Source organism: Phoca vitulina, unplaced genomic scaffold, assembly GCF_004348235.1.
Source record: "Phoca vitulina isolate PV1807 unplaced genomic scaffold, GSC_HSeal_1.0 scaffold1, whole genome shotgun sequence".
NCBI classification, from domain to species: Eukaryota; Metazoa; Chordata; class Mammalia; order Carnivora; family Phocidae; genus Phoca; species Phoca vitulina.
Genome location: NW_022589704.1, coordinates 76,430,749 through 76,458,143, shown reverse-complemented (window position 1 = coordinate 76,458,143; position 27,395 = coordinate 76,430,749). Strand labels below are relative to the sequence as shown.

General features: G+C 40.5%; 1 protein-coding gene across 5 annotated transcripts in view; it reads left to right on the top strand.

Annotated features, from left to right (window-relative positions):
- The window catches only part of FMNL2 (formin like 2), a 302,656-nt gene that overhangs the window by 224,803 nt on the left and 50,458 nt on the right, over nt 1-27,395 (top strand). For all 5 annotated transcript variants that reach the window (XM_032410419.1, XM_032410429.1, XM_032410457.1 and 2 more), the window contains exons 7-9: nt 11,127-11,235; nt 15,186-15,262; nt 16,928-17,021. In XM_032410419.1, the coding sequence (XP_032266310.1) occupies nt 11,127-11,235; nt 15,186-15,262; nt 16,928-17,021 (280 nt within the window). The remainder of the gene's footprint in view (nt 1-11,126; nt 11,236-15,185; nt 15,263-16,927; nt 17,022-27,395) is intronic.

Here is a 27,395-nt window from a genome sequence, read left to right as displayed (position 1 = left end):
GGCTGTGGAGACCATCAGAAAGTGCTTGCTTCATTTTTTTCAGCATCGTATATTTTATGAGTTTAATTGATAGAAGAAATATGCCCAAGTGATGTCATGTCTGAAGGGTAACAGAGGAAACCTAAAACCCCAAATCTTGGTAAAGTTATATTAAGGCCAGACCTTGGAACCATAAAAGACTAGTAAAATTATGCCAAATTATGTGAATATCCAGTTGGCATTGCATCCCAGTTGAGTTAAACCCTTACCTTAAGCTTCCAAGGAAGTTCTAATTACTATTGTTTATTTATAGGTAGATACTAGTTTGATATCTGAATAGTTAGACTGTTTGAAAATACTTTTTTAAGAGAAAAAATATACCTTTCCTTTTTCCTGTTGCCATTAGGACTTCAGTAGTACAAACTTCACAAGTATTAGCAAGAAAGGTCTACAGACTTTTGAAAAACATTTTTTGCCAGACTCTGGGAAAGTCTGGTTTAGGTCAGTTCAGGAACTACTCATTCAAGGTTCTGCAGTAATATATTGTCTGTGGAGAGTACAAGGTCACAGGGAGAGGCAGACTTGTCCACAACCCACACACAAGAGGATGTCAATGTCTAGAAATATGGATATGTTGTTAAAACAATAGATTGCTGATCAGGCTTATTTCAGAGTATCACTGGGTGAGCAGTAGCTTCCATTTTGGTGTTTACTAAGTGCTTGGTGCTTTGCAGATGTAGATCTCCGAACATATCCATTGTTGATTACATCTAGCTTTTGTTCAGAAGTAGTGCTCTTTTTCCTGTATTTCCAGAATTATCATGGACATGCTTCGTATCCTTCATTCTTATGGTTATCACCTCTTCTTTTTAATATACCCCTCTTATTTTTTTTATTTTTAAAAATTTATTTTTTTCAAGATATTTATTTGAGAGAGAGAGAAAGAGAGAGAGAGACAGAGAGAGCACATGGGAGGCGGGAGGGTCAGAGGCAGATGCAGACTCCCCGCTGAGCAGGGAGCCCGATGTGGGACTTGATCCTGGGACTCCAGGATCATGACCAGAGCCAAAGGCAGTGGCTTAACCAACTGAGCCACCCAGGTACCCCCCCCTTTTAAATTTTTATTTATTTTATTTTTATTTTTATTTTTATTTTTTACATTTATTTTAGAGATGGGGGGGTCAAAGAGAGAGGGAGATGGAGTCTTAAGCAGACCCCATGTTGAGTATAGAACCCGACACAGGGCTTGATCTCAGGACCCTGAGATCATGACCTGAGCCGAAACCAAGAGTTGGACACTTAACTGACTGAGCCACCCATCTCCTGGAGCTCCATCTCCTTTTATTTTTTTTATTGCGGTAAGAACACTTAACATGATATCTTACCCTCCTAACAAATTTTTAAGCGTACGGTATGGTATTGGTAACTATTGGCACAATGTTTTTTTTTTTTTTTTTTAAAGATTTTATTTATTTACCTGAGAGAGAGAATGGGAGACAGAGAGCATGAGAGGGGGAGGATCAGAGGGAGAAGCAGACTCCCTGCTGAGCAGGGAGCCCGATGTGGGACTCAATCCAGGGACTCCAGGATCATGACCTGAGCCGAAGGCAGTTGCTCAACCAACTGAGCCACCCAGGCACCCTATTGGCACAATGTTGTACGGCAGATCTCTAGAACTTATTCATCTTGTATAACTGAAACGTTATACCCATTGATTAACAATTCCCAGTGTTCCCCCTCCACTCAGCCGGTGGCAACCACCATTGTATTCTCTGCTTCTAAGAGTTGGACTGTTGTAGATACCTTTAAATAGGCTCATGCAGCATTTGTCCTTCTGGGCCTGGCTTATTTCACTTAGCAGGACATTCTCAAGGTTAATCCATATTGGTACACATTGCAGGATTTCCTTTTTTTTTTTTTAAAGACTAAATAATATTCCATTAGATAAATGCATGTTTCCTTTTCACTTTTTATTTTGATATCGTTTATTTTTTTTGAAAGATTTTATTTATCTGTCAGTGTGAGCACAAGCAGGGGGAGCGGCAGGCAGAGGGAAAAGCAGGCTCCTTGCTGAGCAAGGAGCCCGGTTCCAGACTCCATCCCAGGACCCTGGGATCATGACCTGAGCAGCAGGCAGACGCTTAACCGACTTGAGCCACCCAGGCATCCTGATAACATTTAAAATTTTTAAAAATTATAAGATTACAGTGATCCCCCTTACGCCCTTAATACAGATTCAAAAATTCACATTTTGTCCATTTACTTTACTGTTTACACATTTGCTTTGTAAACATACATCCTTTCTAATCATTTGAAAGGAGGTTACAGAATTGTGTCCTTTTACACCTAATTTTAGTGTAGATTTCCTAAGACAAGGACACACTCTTACATAACCATGGTACAGTTATCAAAGTAAGACTGTTTTAATATTGACACTGTTTCTTAGTCCAGTCTGAGAGTTTCATCAGTTATCCCACTGCTTTCCATTTCATTTTTTTTAAAACTCTATCCACACTCTGTAAGGATCATTTATTGTGTTTAGTAGTTGTGTCTGTGTAGTGTCCTTTAACTTGAACAGCTCCTCATCCTTTCTTTGTCTTTCATGACTTAATATTTTGTGTGTGTGTGTGTGTGTGAATATGTAATATTTTATTTTTTATTGAGCTATAATTATATAATGTGTAAGTTTTAGATGTACAACCTGTTGATTTGAAAAAATTTGTATACTGCCTTATGATTACAATAGCATTAGCCAACACCTCTGCCATGTCACCTAATTACTATTTCTTTATTTAACCACAGTTTCTTTCTCCATTCATCTGTTGATGATGGACATTTAGATTGTTTTCACATCTTGGCTCTTACAAATAATGCTGCCGGGAATACATGTGTGCAGATATCTCTTTGAGATTTTGATTTCCATTCTTTTGGATAAATGCCCAGAAGTGAGGTTGCTGGATCATATGGTAGTGCTATTTTTATTTTTTTTGAGGAACTCCATACTTTTTCCCATAGTATCTGCATAATTTATATTCCCCCCCAACAGTGCATAAGGGTTTCACTTTCTCCATATCATTGCCAGCACTTGTTATTGCTTGTTTTTTGTTTTTTGTTTTTTGTTTTTTTTGGTAACAGCCATCCTGATGCAGTGAGGTGATATGTCACATTGTGGTTTTGATTTGCATGTCCTTGATGATTAGTAATGTTCAGCATCTTTTTAGATACTGTCAGTCATTTATATGTCTTCTTTGGAGAGATGTCTATTCAGGTCCTTCACCTGTTCTTTAATTGGGTTATTTGTTTTTTTGTTTTGTTTTGCTGTTGAGTAGTGGAGTTCCTTATATGTTTTGGGTATTAATGGTTTGCAAATATTTTCTTCTATTTTATAGGTTACCTTTTCACTCTGTTTCCTTTCTGTGCAGAAGCTTTTTAGTTTGATGTAGTTCAACTTGTCTGTTGTATTCCTAACCATGAGGAACTAATTCAAAATGACTATAGCTTCCTTTTTAAACCCTCTTACAATGAGTAGTGGTTTAAGGACAGCACAGCATGACTCTAACCAGAACCCTAACAAGCGTTACGTGTATGTCAGGCAGCCAACATGTGCCTGGCAAGAAAAATTCCTGTGTATCTCCTCTGTAGTCAGGAAGATGCCAAGACCGTTGCTTCCCTGGGTTTTCTTTGCTGGCCTTGCCATTCTCTTTTTTCTGGAGGCAAACATTCGGGTTTGACTTGCCTTGTCATTTCTTACTAGAGTAAGTCGATGGTTTGGAGCTCACTCAGTCATTCCGAAAGGCTTTTAAAACACCTTCTGTCCCTGTGGCTCCTGCTGCCAGTGCCAGGCAGGTTGAGCTGCTCACCACCTGCTGCTTGGCAAGGTCATTGCTGCGCATGAAGTAGGTGGCTCAGATGGCAGGTGTCACCGTAGTACTAAACAGCACATGTTTTGTATAGGTTTCTTAAGAGGTATTTGTAGAAATTGCTTAGTTTGTCTGCCTATTACACTGGTTTGACTTAGAACTTTATTATTTCATGTGCATATAACTACTGGTGCATACAATTAATACAAGTGCTTAGAGTCATTTCTGTTTGGTTTTGATCTCCCGTTAGTTTTATGATCTGTTTTTTTTCCATATCCACAGAATCTTGTGAATTCTGATTGGCAACTCCCTCCAAGACAGTGTGTCATCTTCAAATGCTAGGGTAACATTTTAGTTTGAATTCAGTGCTTGACAGGATAGCAGACAGTTCTAAAAGTTGATGAACAGGGTCTGAGAAATTTGGTGGTATTAGTTTCCCTGCAAGGTTTTGGTCAAAATGACCTCTCAAAGACAGGATTTCCTTAAAAATCTTGAGACCTCAAAAAAAAAAAAAAAAAATCCCTAAATACTCATCTCCCATTTTTTTTTTTTCCCCCCCTACAAATAGCCAGGTGCTCCAAAAATTGGACTCAGGGTTGTTATCTGCCTCTGGGAAACCATCTTTTGTGTACAGGCATCCAGAGCCCCAAAGCTCTGCCTTGCCCAAAGTGGGGAAGAAAGGTTCTTGGGACAGCCAGCATTTAGGTCCTGTACTTCAGTGGTCCTAGCATTAGTTCACAATCTCTCCATTCAGTACTTTATTCCCTTGGTTTTTCCTCTGGAATCTGAGAGCATTCTCTCCAAGATTCATGTCTCCAGGAAGTTGCCCTGAGTCACCAGAGAGACCGAATTGTTTCGGGACCTCATTAGACGTGCTCCCATTAATTTAAAGGAATAGTGACACATATTCAGAATGACTTCATTGGGCAGAAAATGATCTCTAAATGTCTGATAGGGAGGTCAGTGAAAATGAGGGAGTCAGGACTCTTTGAATGCTGTCATCCATAAAAACAATGAGGAGATGGGCAAAATATGCCAGAGTCAACTGTTTCAGAATTCTAGAAATTAGCTCGTCTTGCAGCAATCTGGGGAGCATTTATTTAGGAAAAATGAGTGAATCTTGGTAGCAACAGCTGGCTTTGTGGCATTTCACTTGCCCTGTTCTCCCTCCCTCCCTCTCTAGGTCCACAGTAGCCTCGAAAACCAGTAGCTCCGTAATCACAGTGCAAACCATCAGCCTGGCAGCCCGCAGAGGGGCAGAATGGAAATGAAGTTCTTTCCAAGCCTCTTTTCCTCCTCCTCCTAGATGAAGCTATGATGTACTGTGTGGTTAGAGAACTAGCGAAGAAACCAGTTTGAAGCCTCTGTTAAGGGAACAGACACCATTAGCTGTTGACAGAACCTGGGATCACTCAAAACCTATTCCGTGGGTCAGGAATGTGGCTCGTCTGCCTCAGTTATCCATAGGAGACTGGGAGAAATGAGTGCTGCCTCTCACTGGGGCCTTTTAAATACACCACAGTGAACCAGAGCGACAGTCTGCAATCTGGCTCTGCTCAAATAGTCTCTGTTTTATGAGAAGTTTCCTAATAACTTCAGGAAGGAAATACTGTAGCAATTGGTTTCACTGTGAATAATTCTGTAATGGTACGTGTGCCAAGTTTATTAGATTACCACGGAAGCACCCATACCTCCTGCTGAGTCACCCACTTAATCCCTTGTAAAGCTCAGGTCTTTGTGGAAAGTCTTTTCAAAGAGCTGAACTAGGATGATCGGTGCTTGTGAAAGGCGAACAGGGTTTAGCCTCAAGGCTATGGCGTGGAACCGGATGCACGCTGCTTTACCCACCCTTTCTTTCAACTACGATAGCGTGAACCTTATTTACATGTGTCAACATGATTATGCAACAGCACCTGTGCATTTGGTTTCGATGACTAGTTTTGAACCGTTTGAGTTTTTAATTGGTCACTGATTATTGCTGATTTTCCAACCCAACATTGAGGGAATCTGTAACTCATACATTTGGTGGAGTTTTATGGCACTAATCACTTACCTTCATCCTTTGTCTATGGAAACTGTTAATCATTGTATTCAGCCTCCTTCTTGATGTCCAGGTGGACCTTTGCAGCACCAGCGAATGAGATTTTTTTCAAAGTCCAGTTTTTCTGATGATACTTGGTTCTTTTGTTACATGTGTTGTGGAATTGGGCCTCATGCCAGAAATGCTACATCTTGCTTTAGGAGGGTAGAGCAGGGCCAGCTTTCCACATCAGAGGCCTTGTGGGAAGCCTTCTACAGGATGATTGAAGTGGAAAAGGCATTCTGATCACACCCTTAGCTGGCCCTCTGTCTTTAGGGGAATCTAAGCCTAGACCGTCTACAAGTGTTTATTTTTATGCAGCTTTTTTTCTTTCTTTCTTTGGAAAGTAACACACATCCACACTTAAAATACAGACAAAAGTGATGAATCCAAGGATCACAAGAGATGGGTAGGTTTTAAATCTGCATTGGTAATAGTTCATGTTCAATTATCTTCATTGTCATGTCACCTTTATGAGACTCACCCCACAATTTGTCCATCCCTTTTAGATTGACTTCTTGAATCAGAACCCTATTTAAAAACACCTTTCGTATGCCTAAAGACCATTTCCAGGAATAGGTCTGTATTAACTCAGTCAAACCTGGCTCGATTGAAGAAAGGTTCACTCCATGGGGATTTTAAGGATGATACTTCTTTGAGATGTGACTGTCATCACTCCACCATATTGTGCTGTGCAGGTGTGTGTCCTGCTGAGTTTATTTTGTACATGATCCTGTGCATGCAGCAGAAGGAGGGGCTGGGGTTGGAGTGTGGGCAGAGCACATTTCATACAGGGGCTGTCAATGTAGTTATCTCTTGCTTCCTAAACTAAGCGATGAGTCCTTAAAGGCAGAAGCACCATCTTTCGTTATCTTTTGTTTTTCCTTAACACTTAGTAGGTTTAGCATAAACAGGAGATGTTTAATAAAACCAGCATTGGACCTTAAACATGAGTTTTAGTTTGATTTCCTGTGGCTGGTGGAGAACATCAGAGGCAAGTACTTTTATTTTTAAGTTTTTATTTAAATTCCAGTTAACACAGTGTAATATTCATTTCAGGTGCACAGTATAGCGATTCAACACTTCCATACATCATCCAGTGCTCATCACAGTGCAAGTGTACTCCTTAATCAAGGCCAGTGCTTTTAGATGGCTCACTTTGTCCAGGTGTCCTTGTTGTGGTTAAAGTGGATCCAGGAAATTGTTAGTCTTAACTCTGTTGGTATTTTAGGGTCAATTCAAAGGGATCTATTCAAACCAGCTACATAGGGACATGTTTTTTGGGTACTCCAATACATTAGAGCTGAATTTAAAACTAAGCAAACAGAAAAAAAAGGTGATAAGTTAATCAGGTGATAATTAAAGCAAATAAACCAAATATCTAATTAAATAGATTGTCAAATTCCACAATATGTGCTTGTTGAAGAGTAGATGAGTGTACCTGCTAACTCATGGCACAGTCCCTAAAATCAAGCCAAAGAGATTTAATGTGATCCTAAATTAGGTCATCTGCAAATATTTGTATTTGCAGAGGTAAAGAGTTGTGACCTCTATCGGCTTGTATTTACTTAATGAGAGAAAATTCTCTTAGAATAAGAGTTCCAAAATATGGAGCAAAATTTCCCATTAAATTGAAAAAAAAAAACTTCACTTTTCTGATAAGTGATACAGGATAAATTAAAATTAAATTAACTTAATTAGATTAAAAATTAAATTACATTATTTAAATTACATTAAATTAAAAAAAACTTCACTTTTCTGATAAGTGATACAGGATAAAGATTTAAAAAGAAAACTGCTTACCTGGGTGGCTCAGTCGGTTAGGCTTTTAAGCGTCTGACTCTTGCTTTCAGATCAGGTCATGATCTCAGGGTCGTGGGATCGAGCCCGGCGTCGGGTTCTGCGCTCAGCGCAGAGTCTGCTTGTCCCTCTCCCTACCTCCCCCACCCCATTTCTGTCACTCACCCAAAATGAATAAATAAAATATTAAAAAAAAAACAAACTGCTTACCGAGTGCATTGACGACGGTGTTCTGAAAAAATGCCTTAACCCCCGCTTGGTGAAATAATTGGTGGGAGTGGGGGAATGGCACCTATCTAGACCCAGTGCTGTCAGGATGATGGAAATGAGCATTCGACAAAGAACTTGCCGGTGCAGATGGCTGTAGGCAGTAGCTTTTTCACATGATCACCTGACATATTGTCTGTGAGTTGCAACTTGTAAGAAGAAACTGCCCTGAATCCCAGTGAGGACACTTGTCTCTTACTTTTTACCTGCTGTGTGGCTGCAATTTCTTTGGGCTTCCGTTTGCTGATCCACGGCAGGAAAGATTGGTAAAAATGATACCCCTTTGGCTTTCGATGCTGACTTTTTGTTATTGGTTGTAGTGGTGTTTTTTAAAGACATACTGTGATGCTATGATTTTAAATACAAGTTCAAATGCTGCCTTTAATTCTCCATTTTTGTATAAACCAAAAATGGGAGGAAACACAAAATTTAGATTAAATGCTGATGGGCGCCTGGGTGGCTCAGTTGGTTAAGTGACTGCCTTCGGCTCAGGTCATGATCCTGGAGTCCCGGGATCGAGTCCCGCATCAGGCTCCCTGCTCAGCAGGGAGTCTGCTTCTCCCTCTGACCCTCCTCCCTCTCATGCTCTCTGTCTCTCATTCTCTCTCTCGCAAATAAATAAAATCTTAAAAAAAAAAAATTTTTTTTAAATGCTGTACACTTAGGGAAAAAGCTTATCTCTATTTTTTAAGCATAGAATATCAATAAAATATACTTTGTTTTTATTTGACATAAGTTTTAAGCTCCTTAAATACTGATAAGTATTCATGTGCTGTTTTATATTAAATACATTTTAAATGTTGATCCAAAATGTATATTTGAGATCACCCACCTGCTACAATAAGTAGAAACCTTTTGTGTTACTAATTAGAATGTCATAATTAATCCATTTTTGCTAGTTTCTACAAATAATGCAAGTAATGACCAAGACATTTTTGCTTTTTAGAGTCTTATTACAATCCTGAAGCTGAAGAACTGGATTATTAAGTGCAAGGAAGGAACCTGCTTATGTAACTTTACATCTCTTAGAAAACACCATTAATGTGTATGTTTGGTCTGTTTGGCAGAATCATTAAAATGTATGTGGAAGGGATGCAGAAACGTGCAACTCTGTAGAACTGACCGATCCCTCTGCCGTCCAGAGTCACTTGCTTTGTTCAGTAGATCTGCAGTCATTGCTGCATGTAAATATAATTTAGCAATAAGGACAGTTGATTCCCTTGAAAATCACCTTTTTTCTTTTTTGAACTTAATCATAGATAACTTTGTTTTGCTCTGGTTAGCCACTGCTTTCGATTAAAAATGCCCTCTCTGTATCGGCCGCTATAATATACTTAACAAGTGATGCCGTTAAAGAAATGCAAAACAGGTTAGACTAAATTAAGAAAGAGGTGGGGAAAGAATTTCTGATACAGACGAAGAAGCCCGCAGACATTGGGGTCAGGCTGGCTGTGTGGTTATTGTTTGAAGAGGTACCAATCTCTGTGAGACCTCCATGTGGTGTGTTAGCAGACATGCTCAGGCTGGGGCTGTGGTGAAGCGACATGTTTTAGAGTTGTTCTAGATGTTGAAATTGTGCTTACTACCACCGAAATCGGAATTCATTTCCATAACTTTGTTTTTGCATTCAGAGCTGAATTAGGCCAACTTCCATTGCTGCAGTTTTATTTCCAAGTGTGAATAAGGCAGGAAGTCCTTGAATAATCCTTCTTCTTCTTCTTCTTCTTTTTGGTTATAGTAAACTATTATTATAGAAGTAAGTTTTTCTAATTATAGGAAAATTAGAGATTACATGTGAACAAAAAAGAAAAATCTACAACCACATCACCTGAGATTACTGTATAATTTATTGAATTTCTATCATATTTTCTTGTAGCTATTTTTCCTTAATACGTGTGTCTGTGCATATTCATGTAAAACAGACATGACATAAAGCAAAAAAATAGAGCATTCTCCTTGAGACTAGCATAAGCAAATTTTATACATTCAGGTGTATGGAGGCAAGTGACATATTGAAGTGCTTTTCTCAAATCTATTTGGCTCATTCGTAGGCTTATGTGAAAAAATCATCTTCTGTTTGATAGTTTTTGAATAGAAAATGAATTAAAAGGGCTGCTCAGCGGAACAGTTTCAGACAAACCTGTCAATTCAGTTTTCAACTCTTTGCACCTGTGGGGGCTTTTGAAAGTGGTTAATATTAATCAGAACTTCCTTTAAATTCTTTAGTTCAGGAAGAAGGAAGGCCTGTGGCTTATTTTGTAGATCATTTCTGTCATTGATGCTATCAGAGAGTAGTTGACAATTTTTCAAATTGGCTTTTACTTCAGGCTTGGAGTTGCAGAGAAAACTGCCCTTGGAGGCACTCACTTACAGCTCACTTGGAAGCTCTTGGTGGTGGTGGTAGCTTGTCTCCTAGCACCATGTTGACCTTGCCACTTCCTTACTCTGAGAAATCTCCAGACGGGAGAACTAAGGCTTAGCAATGTGGGATCTCCGAATGAGTCTTACCATGGAAACCTCCTCACCCTGTGAAATACCAGCACATTTCCACCTCAGCTTCAGCTTTCCCACCAGGCTTTACTTGAGGGATCAGGCTGAGGATGCATTTGCATACTATTAAGGTCTAATATCACAGGCTGATATCGAAGTTGCTAATGTATGGCCTTGCCTAGCCTTAAACTCCTAACAGGGACTCCTGAGAGCAGAAATGGGAAGGTGCAGTTAAACTGGGGTCAGATGATTCAAGGTCTACGTATAAATGAAGCTTCACTCCTTCTCGTTTGCAAATTCATTCTGCAAGCATGTTGTTTGCAATCACCTCTGCAGATCTCCTGATTAGGAGCCTTGGGGGTGTTGATGAATCTCACATATAATCTGATGTGTTATATGCTGTGAATGAACTTAAGTGCCATTGTCCATAGTATCTGGTTTGACAAGATGATGACCAGTACTAGAATCGTGTAGGCCTTGACGTCTACGGAAATAGCTTCATGGTGATGGGTTTGATGGTGGTGGTTTCAAACTACAATCCTCATTAGGGGCAGGTAAAGATAGAGAACAGTTTCCATTTTTTTAAGTGCACGTGCCTGTGCTGAGAAGGTGATCTATAGTTTTATAGAAGTTTCCCTTTTTATTTGTAGATATAATACTTTGCCAAGCAGAAGAACCCTGAAAAATTCAAGATTAGTGAGTAAGAAAGATGACGTACATGTCTGTATCATGTGTTTACGTGCCATCATGAATTACCAGGTAGGTTTGTGTTCTGATTCTTTAAAAAAAAAAAAAATTGTCAGATTCAGATCTTGTCCTCTTTGGTTTTGTTGTATTATTTCTATTTGAAGTAATACCAGGATTTAATGTGATTCTACTAAAAAAGAAAGGGTGTGGTTCATTTTAATGTTCAAGATTTAACTCAGTGCCTGTGTATTTTAATTAGCATTTATACTTCGTGATGTATTTAGAGGGAAGATGTTTTCCTCCTACAGGCATAAACTTGTTTAGGTTATTATTGGGTAAATGTGACCATTAAAGACAGAGTAAGCCATTGGTTGTGGGCGATAATGGAACGTTAGGAGTGAATAGACTCTCCTATGGGTCAGTGGTTCTCAAAGGGTTATATGGTAAAAAGGTGGGAAGTTAGAATTACTGTCTGTTGGACTTAGTGGTTCTTTTTTAAAATTTTTAACAATTTTATTTCTTTATTTGAGAGAGAGAGTGCACGCAGGAGCACAAGCAGCGGGGGAGGGTCGTAGGGAGAGGGAGAAGCAGACTCCCTGCTGTGGGCGGGGAGCCGGACTCAAGGCTCGATCCCAGGACCCCAAGATCATGACCTGAGCTGAAGGCAGACGCTTAACTGACTGAGCCACCCAGGCGCCCCTGGACTTAGTGGTTCTTAATCTTTATAAGAAGCACCTGGAGGATTCTTGTTCAAAGGGCAGATTCCTCCTCCAGGTGATTTAATGCAGGTGATCCCCATCATAACAGGGAGCGAGCCAGCTTAACGGGTGGGTTGGATTAGCTCGAACAGCAAAGTCGAAGTTGGAGCCTGGAGTATCTAGGGTGAACTGACAGGTTCCAAGTTAGATAAGTGGAACCAGGGTTTAAGAATCGGAAAAACCTAATTCAAATGAAAAATAGGATTTGGTATCCATGGATAGGGATGCTGAAGGTGGGTCCAAGCAGAAGTGGAAAATAAATGCATAGGTAGAGAGGGTCAGTATTAGAATTCAAACTCAACAGAAGGGTGCTGAATTGAATTTGAGAAGGGGAATGTGCATTTTATGTCTTCTTCCAATCACTATTTTTTGAGCATTGCCAGATAGACCCTGTTCTAGGCAGAGGGAATACGGCATTAAATAAATAAATAAATGCCCCAGGGAACTTACTCTCTAATGAGGGGAAACAGATGATAAATAACTTGAGAAAACATACAGTGTTCCAGATGATAATGATGGGGAAATGAAACAAAAGCTAACACTTAGAAACAAAACAAAACAAAAACAAAAACCCAAAAAACAAAACTAGCACTTAACAGAGTGCTTCCTAATAGGACCAACACTTTTAAGCCTATTCGCTTAATTTAAAGCTCATAACAGTCCTACGAGATTGGTAATGTTACTCTCCCCATTTTTCTGATGAGGAAACTGAGACACAGAGAAGTTAAGTAATGTGCCCAGGAACATATATAGTCAGTAAGTGGTTTGAGTCAGACTTAAATCCAGGAAGACCAGCTCCAGAGAATTGTTACTAATACTGTAGAAAAACTACCCAAGAAATAGGAGTAGGAAGTGATGAAAATGTGTGTTCAGTTTTAAATAGGCCAGCCCCGGGAAGTGTTACGGAGAAGTAGCCATTTGTCAGTAGCAATTTTAATGAGGGAACAAGGTAAGAGGTTCTAGGGAAAGAAGATTCTAGGTAGAAAAAGGGGCGAGTGCAAAGGCCCTGGGGCAGGAATAAGCCTGCTGTGCTTGAAGCACAGAAAGGAGGAGGCCAGGTTGGCTGGATCGGAGTAAGTGAAAAGGGAAAGAGTAGGAGATGAAATCTGAAGTTCACACAGGGTCCTTACTGTGTAGGGCTTTCTAAACCAGTGAAAGGAGTTTGGCTTTACTCTGAGTGGAAAGCTATTGAACGGTTCGGAGGAGAAATGTGCCATGACCTGACTCTTGATTTTAACATGACCATTCTAGCTTCTGTGTTTAGAATTGACCTTGAGGGGCAAAGGCAAAAGGAGGTAGACCACTTAGGAGGCTGCAGCATTGATTTAGGTGAGTGTTGATGGTGGTATGGGGCCAGGAAAATAGGAGTAGAGATGATGAGAGGTGACCAGATTCTGGTTTACTTTTGACGGTAAAGGCAATGACATTGGGTATGTGGTTGAGGAGTGGAAGGTGGCCCCAAGGTGTTTGTCTTGGGCCCCCTTCAGATGGAGTTGCCATCTACTAAGTAAGATGGGGAAGGCTACATGATGAGCAGATTTGGGAGACAAGATTAGGAGCGAAGTTTTAGGGATGTTCCCTTTAAGATGTCTGTAGTCATCCAAATGGAGATCTTAAGTTAAGTGGTCGGATATGCCAATCTGGAATTCAGGGCAGAGGTCTAGGCTGGAGATGTAAATTTGGGAATTAATAGATGGTGTAGAAAGCCAGGGGCATGCTCGAGAGCAACAGGGGTAGATAGATAAGCAAAGAGGTCCAAAATAGGAACCTGGGTGCTGTGTTTAAATGTGGGAGCGCTGAGGAACAACTAGCTAGAAAGACTGAGAAGTAGCCAGGGAGGAAGGAGTCAAGTGCAGGCAGTGTTTCAAGGAGAAGAGAGTGCTCAGCTGTGACCAGTGCTGCTGTTAAGTCCTGTAAGACGACAAGTGAGAGTTGGCCATGGGCCTAGCAAAGTGTGGGTCATTGGCGATTCTGGCATGGACAGTTTCAGTGGAGAGGGTGGGGATGAAACACCTGACTGAAGTGACTGCAAGAGACAGCAGGAGGAGGAGAGTCGGAGACCGGGAGTGCTTGGAGTTTTGCTGTAGAGGTTAGGGGAGGAGAAACAAGGTAGTAGCTGGACACAGGTTGAGGGTCAAGAGAGATTTTGCCATTGTGGTTACTGTTTCAGTTGGGCACATTTGCATCGTGTTTTTATGCTAATAAATCAGAGAGGGAGAAATAATAATGAGGGACGGGAGAATTGCTGGAGCATAGGATATGTTCTTGGGCTGGTGAGGGGGAATGGGGTCAAAGACTCAAGTGGAGGGGTACCTGGGTGGCTCAGTCGTTAGGCGTATGCCTTCGGCTTGGGTCATGATCCCAGCGTCCTGGGATCAAGCCCCGCATCGGGCTCCCTGCTCCGTGGGAAGCCTGCTTCTCCCTCTCCCACTCCCCCTGCTTGTGTTCCCTCTCTTGCTGTGTCTCTCTCTGTCAAATAAATAAATAAAATCTTAAAAAAAAGACTCAAGTGGAGAGAATGGCCTTGGATTAGAACCCAGGAAAGTTCTTCAGGAAGAGGTGAGGATGAAAGCTGTGGATCTATGTGTGGATTGATGTGGGGGTGCGAGCTTTTAGAAGGTTTTTTTTTTCCTGTTTGCTTATATTTTCTCAGGGTAATTAGGAATAAGGTCATGAACTGAGAGTGAGCTTGGAGGAGAAGGAATAATTCCTCAAGTCAGCAGAATCAAGAGTGATTCTGGAGCCTGTGGTTGAACTTGTTCTTCATTGAACTAACATGTCTCAGAACAAGGCTGGTCTTCCTGGGCTTTGGTCCTGAGAGCCATTGCCCAGAGAGGGGACTAGAAGCAGTCGTTGTCAACCTGGGCTGCACAGTGAAGTCAGCTTAAAAATTCAGATGCCAGGGTCCCATCCTTGAGATTCGAAGTAAATTGACCTGGGGTGTATCCTGGAAAATCAGTGTAGTGTTTTGTTTACTCTTCCACATGATTTTGATGAGCAGCCAGATTGAGAATCACTGGACTGGAGGCTTTTCACCATTTTAATGAAGAGAAACCCATAGTTCAGTCATCAAGAACGAGACTATGGTTCCTCGATAATAGCATGATTTCTAAAATTTTTCATAGAGAAATACGTTCAGGCACTAGAGACATAATTGCATTTATGATGGTATAAATTACACTAGGTAGAATCTTCGGGTTCTTTTTTTTCCCTTTAATCAACATAGTCCCCTAAATTGACTCCTAATGCTTTGTTTTTTTCTAGTATGGTTTCAACATGGTCATGTCTCATCCACATGCTGTCAATGAGATCGCACTGAGCTTGAACAACAAGAATCCAAGGTAAGCTTACCTTGTAATTTTTCAAGTGTAAATAAATCTACGGAAATAAGAGAGCCAGTCAACACTTAGTCAGGTTAGAGTTCGGAAACTTGCAAGTGCACCTCTTTGAATTAAGGTTGCCAGTGGACTCCTTGGCTATGTAGAATTTTCTTCTCAGCTGAGTTACAGTTTTACATGTGCTGCAGTTGAGAGACTGGCGACAGCATTACCCCTTCACTGTTCTCTTCAAGCTTTCACTTCTTTTGAGGCCTGGTTCTTGGCATCCTTGCAAATTTTACCAAATTGGGTAGAGAGCATGAGGTTGCCAGGTGGTTAGGACTGGGGCCAGGAGAGTCTTCATACAGACTTAGTGATACCACTTACCACTGAAAGCTAACTACAACTACTATCCCTTGTCCGCACTTCACTTGCAAACCTTTACATATGTCGTTGGTATGACCAAACAAAAAAAGAAACACAAAACAGAGAAAACTGTGCATGCCGATTGCTTCTTCTGTTCACTTGCCTGCAAAGGCCACTGCCATATTATTCACATCACAGATGATCTCTAGAAGCCGGTCTTCATCATTTTGTTTTAGTTACTGTAGTATGTTTTCCATTCTGGTGAGGGATTCTGCATTTCACACATCTTATTCCCTTTCACCGAATACCTCTTTAAACTGTGCATCTGAAAACTTGTTAATGCAACTAAAAAATCTGATCACAAATGAGATCCTTTCTGATACGGAATGAAATGAAAAATTTAAAGTCCTATTTAAATGTTGAATATTATTTCAAACTTCCTCTGATGATAGTTTTTGCAATTTTGCGATCGCTTCCTTAGTTTACTAAAAAATCTGGGTAGTCCTTCTTCGTCCCTGCCTTCCACTATAGGGAAGTTGTTACTCATTTTTCTTAAGATAATTGACATTGTGAATTATCAGGCCAGTCTTCGTGTAGAGGTTGGCAATAGCTTTTTTTCTAGGAAAAGAAAAGTACTGAAGTGATCTTATTATGATCTTATTATGATGTTGTATTTGAAAACTTAGACTGTATTGCTAAGGGTTTCCTTCTAAAAATATTTCAGATGGAGTTTTATTTTCTTTTCTCAAGTCAGAAAATATTCTTGTATTAGCACTGCTGTAATCCAGCCCCACTCAGATCTCCTGCATAGGAAGAAGTGGTGATGGAAACTTGCATTGTCATAGGGGATCTTTATGGCAGCATGTGCAAATTGCAGAGTTGAAATGTAGAGCATTAATTTCAGTAGATTTTGAACTTTTGGGGAAAATAATGAAACAGTGGGTGGTTTTCCTGAATATTCCCAAGTTCCCAGCTGTCCAGCTTATCAATAAAACTTTTTCAAACATACTGTACTGAGTCACTCACTGGTAGAAATGAAAGACTAATCTTCCCAGAATTGATTTTCATTAGTGAGTAATTTATAATTTGGCGAGTGGGAAACTTGCCTTCCAAATTTGCTCCCTTGGTTAAATCGCATACATCGATGTTAGTAAAGGTGTATTTATACTTTCATATAAATATACCTTAGTAAAAGTGTAAAAAACATACACAAGCAAATATTTTATTATCATAGCCATCTTTGAAGGAGGGAGCTGCTGACTCATCATGTTACTTTCACTGATTTTTTTTTTTTTTTTTGCTTGTTTCTTCTTGTTTCGACAGGACAAAAGCCCTGGTCTTAGAACTGTTGGCAGCAGTTTGTCTTGTCAGAGGCGGGCATGAGATCATTTTATCAGCATTTGACAACTTTAAGGAGGTAGGATCCTTTCTAGATTGCTCACACAAACCTATTTGGAAGTCTTTGAACAAAATGATTTACCTCTTCTGTGTGCATTTTATCATTGGGATATAATTGACATTAGTTTTAGGTGTACAACATAAGGACTCGGTATTTGTATGTCTTATGAAATGATCACCACAATAAGTTTAGTTGACACCTATGGTTTACCTTTTTATGTATTCTGGGGCCTCAGGGGTATAATAGAAAATTTTTTAAGATGTCAGGGAGAAGTAATGAACTTAGTCTAAATATCTTAAATGGACACATTAAGCTTTCTTTGGTGTCTCATTTCCCAGAAAAGTTAACTATTTGCAGGATCCATTTTCCTTTGGAGACCAGGGAATTGCCAGTTTGAGAACATGTTTTGTTAAATGTCTGAGGTTTTCATTATGGTTGATACTTGAGCATCCTCCATGTACATTTTATGAACTCTTTGATCAGAGTTACTTCCCCCAAATCATATGTATTATCATTGCTGTGCTGGACGACACACACGCACACCCACCCCCCCCCCCCCACACCCCCCCCCCCCCCAAAAAAAAAAAAACACTGATTTGAGCAGTTTGTAATCTTAACCAGGTGATCCTGTCCTAGACAAACTGTTAACCAGTGGACATGTGTGGTTGAAAATGAAAACTTAAATGACTGCGGAGGAAGAAAGAATTACACACAGATAATATGATACCAAGGATGGTGGCCCAAAGTATCAAGACATCACAATTGAAATAATCACTCATTTCCCTTAGTGGTAGCATGCAGGGTTACATGGCCATGAAGAGTGCCTGTGTACCTCCCGACTATGGGCCTAACAGCTGAGGCTACTTTGAGGTGGGATATTATAAAAGTAAGTAAAGGCACTTGGAGCTCAGGCTTCCAGAGGGCCTTCAGCCAAGTTGTGCCTTCTCCTGGTGATCCCATTTGATTTCACATGCTTCTAGATTCAAATCCAGATCTCAAAGGGACTTCCAGACTCTCTCTCATCTTTCCTGGGAGCCTCTGGAGTAAGAACCCAGCTAGTATTTGTCGAAGACCTACTCTAGGGCAGGTGCTGTGCCAAGTACACCCATGAAATCGTGTGGTTCTGTGAGAATATGTGAGACAAGTATTAATGTCTACATGTTCTAGAAGAATAAACTGAAATTCCAAATACCTGGCTGGCCCATGGTCCCATAGCCAGGTAAGTGGCAGAGCGAGGACCCAGATTTGGTGCTCCTGATCCTGAACTCCCGTTTTAGGTGGCATTTGGGCCCAGCTGTGTGTGAAACTCTTGGGGAAATATTGAATTAGACAGGACCTCAGAGCCATTTCCCCCACCCTACCCCCTTCATTGGACTTACTACCCCAGGTGCCAGAGGTACTAGTGAGAGACCTGTGATCGCATATGTGGGCTAGAAAGCTTCAAAGATGTCAGCAGGGAAGACAGTCCTCCTGCCCTTTTATTTGTATGGTTTCCCTCCCTTTAGTCACTGCTTTAAGATTTTGATATTATCCATTTTGTTAATGCTGACCATGGACAGAATCAAATATTGTCTTTTTACCCATTCAGCCTCAGTGATAGTGAAAAAATATCCAGGTTCCAAGAATATGAGGTATAATAGTGCATCTTTAAATCATACTTTGGCTTCAAAAAATAATAGAGGCTTTAGAGAAAAGAAATGTATGAATGCTTGTCTGTGAATGTTTTTATATGTCATATATTAGTACATAAAATTTGTATTTACAAGTAAGGAGATCTATGTTTGGGTAGGTGGGTCTAATAGGAAAATGAAACAGCATGCGAAGCTAACATAACTTCCCAGTCTTTATCATTTGATCACATTTGGACATATCCCACATCTAATACCTTCCACATTGGAAGCACTTACTATACAGTTATCAGTGACCCTTGTTATAACATAAGCAATATCACAACAAGCGTCTGATTATATTGTGGGTCAAATTATGTCCTCAAATTATAATTGTGTACAATCAGTAATCATTAAAACCAGTAATTCATGAGATGGATGTTAATTTTGTTTCCTTTTGGGTAAAATAGAGTGCCTTTCTTACGCATGATAATACTTGCAGAATTGAGTTTCAGTGACCTGGTATCAGAATTGTATGTGGTTTAGCCATTTAGTTGAAAAAAAAATAATCTTACTAAATCTAATGGCTAAGTAGCAATGCAAACTAAATTAATTTTGACTTTGAATTTTAAAAGCTTTAACCAAAATCTGCCTCATTTCTGTAATTACTGAGGAGTGATGGTGTTTAAGATCAGATTCTCCTTACACAGGCACTGGCGTCTTAGAAAAACAAAGCCACGTGGGGGAAGGGACAAGAGGGGGTTCTGGGTGTGTTCTTGGCGTGCATTGACCTCGAGGTGTGGAATCCATGTAGACAGACCAAACGGAGGGATTACCCTAATAGCCATGTGAGTGAAGACAGGGCAGGAGCATGCCCCTGAGAAACTTGATTCTTATGGATAGGTTAAAAGGGCATTCACCCATTTATCTGTTCAATTTTAGGGTGAACAAGTATTACTTTATATTGATCTTTTTTTTTTTTTTTTAATGTAATGCCATTGTCAGCCCAGAGTGTCTTAAATTTCTTTCTTTTCTCTTTTCTCCCATTTTATGTGAGGGATTTTTTTTTCTTATACATCATAGTCAAGAGTGTGTTCTTTAATCATTTTAGCAAAAATGTCAGTGGAATCTTCTGGGTGTAGGGAGATTTGGGAGCCAGCTGTTCCTGATTAGGAAAAGTTGTACTTATGATCTCAGATGCTTGTGCAGATAGGGTTTGGGTGAGAGTAATGCCTGTTGAGCTGTTCATGGCGGAGAGAGTACCATACCAGGTACCAGGATACCAGGGAGGAGGGCCAGCAAAGAGTCTTTGCCTTCAAGAAGATTGATTTTAAAGCTTTTTATCCCTTTTAGTAAGTTGGGATTCCATTCGTCTCTTTATGAAGGCTGATGGGGATTATCCTTTTTTCACTGAGGGGACTGATGGAGGGTGATTGTGGGGTTTAACATTAGACATCAGTATCTTGTTTTGCAAATAAAGTAATAGGCACTAGAGTAGCCAGACTCTTTGGGCTTTGATCACTGTGAAAGCACAGCCATGCACACTGTTGCAACGTGGCACCAGATGCTAAAGGGAAGTTTAAAGACCCTGCATCTTAAGTATGTAGCGGGATGTTTTCCCCCTCTATTTCTTGAGCCAACAAATCCATTCTGTCCTACTTGACTACCACTAATTAATTCAAATGTGAATTACAGGAAGGTATCTCTTTGCTTTTGATAGACTTTTATGTAGGATTCCTTAACTTTCTCATATTTCAGTTAATATTCAGAATCTCAACAAGTTTGGTTTTCTGTGTTTTTGCAATGAATTTCATCACATATCCTTATAATTTATATCTGGAGTACACGCTTTAGGAAAATAGGGAGCACTTCCAATTTAATGATGTCTGATGGCAGGAAGAATATTAACCCAAGGCCTTGCTTTAGGTGCATGTTGAGGTAGGTGCTAAGCCTGGTGTCCCTGAAGAAGCACATATATCACCTCAATATATTTGACAAGAAAGGAGTTCTTACACCAAGCATGGTTTGTGACATGCCTGAAAATTTGAGTATAGTGAGTAGATAAAGACTAAACCATTTAGTCAACCGTGATGCTCCTTGAATTCTTTTCTCTTAAATTTTTTTTTTCCTAAATAAAGGGAATTAACACATCTGGTTTTGGTGTTGAAACATCTCCTCATGAAAATTTATGGTCCTGAATTGAGGACCAGGGTGAGAACAAGGAGTCATCTGTTTTTCGCTTACTGGCTAATTTTGCCATGTGGAGGGACGTGTTACCATCTTGTCTAAATCGATACTTTCTTAGTTGCATAGCAATATAAGTTTTTGAACATTTGGCCTCTCCAATAGGAAAAAAAAAATACATTTGGAAGCAAAGGTCGCTCTCTTGGTATTTGCACTAGTTCAGGGTCTTGTTTGTGAGAAGCAGAAACTGACTCTAACATACAAAAGAAAAGGTTGATTGGAAGGATGTTGCACAGGGTTGACAAGTAGCCTAGAGAAACAGGCCTGAAAAATGGGCAGGCGTTCCTAAAATGTGGCTAGACTCTCAGGCTGTGTGCACTTGAAGCCTAGCCACCCTAAGCACTACTTGAGGTTCTGATCATCCTTTTTCTTCTCTCCCAAATGACATGGGCCATAGCTAGCGATCCGCTGTGTCATAAAAGTACACTTACGGGTTAAGGACATGAACTAGCCCCCACTTCAGAGTTATAAACACGATTTAATCCAGTTTCCCTTAGGAGCCTTGAGGTCTTCCACCTAGACCTTGCTCTCTTCAACTTTTCCTAGTCTTCCTACTATTTTTCCGTTCTCTTCTTTGGTATATCTGACAAACCACCTTTAAGAAAGTGTCTCCAAGAGTCTGGCAAAAAAATACTCCCATTTGAAATGAGAGGGAAAGATGCTGAGGCCCCATAGACTCTGCAATGGAATAGCCTGCTATGATACTAGTAATAAAACTCTTGGAGGACTTTGAGCTACCAGCTCCCCCAGGCTGCTGGGAGGTGCACCTGGAATTCATCAGGATTCCAGAATGATTATAACTGTGTTCTCATCTGCTTCCAAAATGACAGCATCTGGCTTTCACAAATAAGCCTGAGGCCTGACTTTGGTTATTCAAGGCCCACCTCCTTCCCACTTCTGCCCTTCCAGTGTGGAGAGGTGGGGCCTCATGAAATGAGTCACTCAAGGCCACCAGCGCTCCTGTATGCAGCACTCTTGGCAGTAGTCATTAGTTTTTTCGCGTTTTTCTAGAAGGCTTCCTCAGAAAGCTGATGTGGTTTAGCTACTGGGCACCCGAAAGCACTCGTGCTACACATTATTAAGTTGATTTAAGAAAGCCTGTCAGGTTTTATTTACAGTGAGCCAAATTGGGCAGGAAGGAGAGCAGACATTTTGGTGTGCTTCCAGCGTCCTTCTGAGTTTAATCCCATCTAATCTAGCCTCTCAGACGTTTGAGGGTATAGGATTATAAATCTAGCACAAGACCATCCAGATAACTCCTTCGTTGGTAAAAATTTTCAACATGGACGGAAGGGCACTTTTTTCAGTCTCTCACTGAACTGTAAGCAATGTATTTTCTCGGATCTCAGACTGTGGGAGCTATAGTTCGAGAGCGTACGTGTGTATTTCACCATATGAAGCCAGAATTACACTTACCTGATTCACTGAGACTCTTCTCTGGCCAGTCTCTGTCTTCTAATGATCAGGAAGCAGAGTCACCACAACTCTTTTTGGGGGGACCATTTATTAACTGTTGCAGTTCCTGCTTGTGTACAATAAATGACCCCAAACATAGTCTTACTATGCTCATGGATTCTGTAGATCAGGAGGTCAGGCTGGGCATGGCAGGGATGATTGTCCCTGCTCCCTCATGCGCAGGGCTTTATCAGCGAAGATCCCAGCAACTAGGGGCAGGAATTCATTTGGAGGCTTCTTCACTCAAATGTCTAGCTTCTGGGCTGTGATGACTCAAAGGCTGAGCTCAGTGGAGCCTACCAACCAGGGTGCCTCCATGTAGAACTCGGTGTGGCTGGAGCTGCTTATGGTGGGAGAGTTGGCTTCCAAGAGGGAGTGTCCAGGAAGGAGCATCCGGAGACCAGGTATTTAAAGTGATAGACGTCACAGCGCATCTTCTGAGCTAGTGTCAGAGGTCATCAGTGACATTTCTGCTGCATTCTGTTGGTTATAAGTGAGTCACTAAGGCCAATAGAGATGCAGAGGGGCAACAATGACTTCACTTCTCCATGGTGGAGTGGGAGGGTTGCACCACAGGAGAATGTGTGGGGTGGGACATACTGCTGTGGTCATCTTTGGAAAATGCAATTCACCTCCGTAACTTTTTGAGAATTACCAGTGTATCTCTGGTGGTTCCTCTTCTGTTTTCTCTCTCTCCTTTTCTCAACCTAATACTTGGTTTCGCCTCAGGACTGAAGCTTTGTAGGCTTTTTCATTGGAGTTAGAAAGGATGGCTGCCATTTCTTCCAAGTGAGTTTACTCGCTTCTAGAGGAGAAAGCCATTTACATAAGATTTCTGAGCCCCTGGTAATGAACAAGTTACTTCTTTATCATCTGTGTCTTTATCATCTTGTAAGGAAGTGAAGGCTGGTCTCCTGTTGGTCATTAGGGGATGAGTCATGCTAACTTGAAAATTTTTCATGAACATTAGAGTGCCCCTTTGTGTCAGAAACATTGATAAACACTGGCAATAAGAAAATGAGGAAGACATAGGCCCTGCCCTTAAGAAGGAGCATCCGAGTCCAGCTAAGAAAACAAATATTTTGACAGTTAAGCTACTAGGCTTTATAAAGTTAAATGTCAGAGACTTTATAAGAGGAGTAACCGCTAACCAAGAGGAGGTGGAGAAAGGAAGGCAGATGGGGTGGGCGCTTTCGGGCGAGGCTTCCTATAGGAAAGGGTGCCTGAGCTGAATTTAGGGTGAATAAGAGTTAACCAGGTATATTAGTTAGTTACTATTGCTGTAATAAATTGCCACAAACTTAGTGGCTTATTACAATGCATATTATCCTACAGTTCTGTTGGTTGCACGTATAAAATGAGTCTGTAGAGCGGCATTCTCTCAAGGAACCCATTTCTTTGCCCTTTCAGTTTCTAGAAGCTGCATGCATTCTTTGGCTCACAGCCTCTTCTGACTGATCCTCTGGCCTCCTTCCTCTAGTGACCATTGTGATTCTATGGGGTCCACCCAGATAATCCAGGATAATCTCCCCATCTCAAGATCCTTATCTTAATCATACCTGCAGAGTCCCTTTTACATGGAAGGCAAATAGTCACGAGTACCAGGGATTAGGACATGGACATCTTTGTGGAGGCCTTCTTTGGCCCACCACACCAAGTAAAGGTGTCCTTTTATACAAAGAAGGTGGCATCCTAGTAAAGCTTCAAGGACCATAGTTACTATAGTTTACTGTACTCTCCATTCTTAAAGGGGAGGAGGGTGTGGGAAGAGACACGGTGGAATAGGAAGTGAGGGGCAGATGAGGAAAGACCTCGTGTCTTATTCCAGAGTCTTCATACTGCCCTGTAGGCTGGAGAAGCAAGGGGCAGCGGTAGGAAATGTGTTCTGCAAACTCGTCCAAGCACTTGCTGTTCAGAACGACTCTCTCCATAAAGAAATGGCAGTTACATTTTGCTGCAGGAGTCTGTTGGCAGTGAGTATAGCATGAGGTCACTTTGAGCAGGGTGTGGTTAGGGTTTGAGATTTGTTTTAGAGATTTTGCCATTCATATTTCTCATTCCTTGGGCCTCTTCCTCCAGTGACAGTCATCTGCTTCATCTGCTAATATCGACAGGACTTTCAATTGCTGTGGGCCTGAGGGAACTAAAAAAAAAAAAAAAAAAATACAAGAGGATAGTGGTACCTGGGGACAGATGAGATTATCGTGGTTTCTGGGAGCATTTGTAGAGATGCTTTGCTTTTCAACCTGACTTTAATTAGACCCGCCCCTCTCTCCACAAGCCTGCCTGCAATTTACACACCAGGGAGCCTTATCTCCTATTTCATTCATAGCAGCCACCTTCAAAAAAAAAAAAAAAAAAGCATTGCTTCCTTTTGTTTTTAGTCATGTAAAAATGCTGTTTCTAAAATCTGGGCACTTGGCCAACTGTAAAATAGTAGGCATATGTGTCCTTGTTGCATATTCTGGGAAGATCACAATGAAAGACCTCAGGAAAAAATAACAGAGCTCTGTGTCACTTTAAGACCCCATCGATGTGTACTCCAGGCTGGCACAGGCCCCTAAACGTGGCACTTTGACTTGGGAAGAGTTTCTGTGACCTGTAGAGGTGGTTATGGTTGTTAGGTACATAGGGATGGTATGAAGCCCTCTGCTGTGACTTGATTAGAGAACTGGCATCGAAGCTCTGACATCATCACCAACTCCAGAAACCATTAGAATGTGGGGAGGTTTCAGCTCCCGGTCAGGAGTTGGTTGCCACTCTGACATTTATTTCTGCAGAGTAATGTTAAAGTCTATATTAGGGTCACCTTGGTTTCTTTTTCCTGTGCGAAAGAACGCCTCCTTATTCTTTTTCTCCCTCACTCCACCCTGACTTGTGTAACAAGGAGCTTTTTTTTAAAGTCTGTATCTTGGGACTAAGTGTACTTTAGTAGTCTATATTTGTTCTAGCTGCTTTTTAAAGCAGGTTCATATTAAGTGAAAATAGAATTGTTTTAAAATGTCTGATCTGGATTATAGGTTATTTTTAGTGGTCATTAAGTCCAGTGCTAAGCAATGGTTAAGTTCTAGATGCAGGGCTATATTAACTATCTTATTAACTAGGCTTCTAGGTTTAAATAGAGCTGTTCAAGTAATAATGAAAATGCTGTGCTAGCGTTAACTAGGAAAAGGATAAATGACATAGATTTTTATGTCTTATGTATGCATATATGAGTGTATGCATATTGTGTGTGTGTATTATGAGTAACAGCATAAAGATACATTTATGCATAGTAACAGACCCTAAAAAGAAAGAAATGAAAGGGGTTGGAGTGGCAGTGAGTGTATATTTCTATTGCAACATGCCTCATGTGGTTAAATGTCCCTATTATATGCAGGGTTAGAGTTTTTCTACCTACTAGTAGTGTTTTATATGACTGCGTTCTCTTGTCTTTTCTAAAGATGCTAGTTATCTTTTGTGTAATCTCTTTCCAAAAATAAAGACAGAATCAAAATTCTTTGGAACATTTAGAGAGTTGTTGGGTAAATATACTTCTTACCATGGAAAAAAAAGCACCATTATAAGATCAGGAGAGTTTGACAGAAAATAAAAAGACATGATTTTCGTCCCACAAGTTTCGGTTGCCTTGAGAAAGACAGGGTTGACTTTAAGAGGTAGTTAGTTAAGGACGAAATGTATGCTAAGGTAAACAATAAGAGGACAGTAATTCAGAACGTTAAGAATCATGCTTATATATATACTTTTTAATTCCCTGTTATAATTTAAACTAGTTTTATGTGTCATTGCCAATGAATATGCTTTCTGAGCTTGACTCCCTGTGTGAGTCAAGCTCAGATTTCATTTGAAATTTAAATACTTGTAAAACTTAAGCACATTAAAAAAAAACTTATTTGGGCTCTGTAGTCAGTACATAAGCGCTTTGTTTGATTGGTTTCTTTTAAACGAACAGTCGTCTTCAGCAAGAAAACATGAGCAGAGTTCTTGAATCTCTTCCATTTTATTCCCATGTTATAAACATTAGCCAGTAGATGATATTGTGTGTACAAAAAAGGCATATACAAATATGGAAATAGAAAGGCTACCACCTATTGTTCGCTGAGTACCAATAGGCTGCTATATATTACTTTAAGGTCCACCCTATGAAGTGTAGGAATAAAGAACAAGAGGTTTAGAGTAGATAGGCCTACTGACATACTTTAGTAAATGGCAACCGTGGGATTTTTACCCAGATCCATTGAGCAAAAGGCTCATAGTCAACCTTCTATAACATGTTGTCACATACCAGACACTTTCTGCACATGTTCGTACAACACCTTCAGTTTTCTACTACAAAGCCAACCGAATTAGAACATTTATAGATTGGTCAGGTTACTGGAGTGTTTTTAGTTATTAGTAAAATTCAGGACAAACTGGGCTCTTTGTATGGGGCCTGAGAAGAGAGGATGGGTCTTGAGCAGGATTATAAAGGAAGGCAGACATTTGGTGGGTGGGTGGAGGGCATTCTGGGAACAGAAGGAGAGAATGGCGTGAGGTCTGTCCTGGAGCAGGGTAAGTCAGGATAAATGTGCTGCATGGCAAGGGAACATGTCTGGCTGGGGTCCATGATCCAGAAGAAAGCATGGCAGGGCGCAGGCATGATTAAGAATCTGAGGAGGTCACTGTGGAGAGATTGGAAACCTGTGCTGGGATCTCAACTGGAAGATAAAGTAGGAGGGAAGAGAAAAAGGGAACGAGAAGCAACTACTAGTCATAAACACTCTACGGTTTATAAAGTGTTATTATATCTGTTCTATATGATTCTGTAGAAATCTGTGAAGGGAATTTTATGTAATTCTGATAACTCTTCAGGAGTACCAACGCTCTGCATGAAGTACCTGAGCGGGGAGATGCTGGAATTTGGAAGGTGGGTAGTTCAGGCAGTAAGTGACTGGGCCCTGGACCAAGTTTGTGGCCATGTTGATGGATGTAAACCCACAAAAGTCAGAAGGAGACAGGATGATCCAGTGAATTTGGGGATGGATATAAGAAGAGAATAAAATCTATTCAAGTAATACATATTTAATTAAGAAAGTAGCACAGCCAT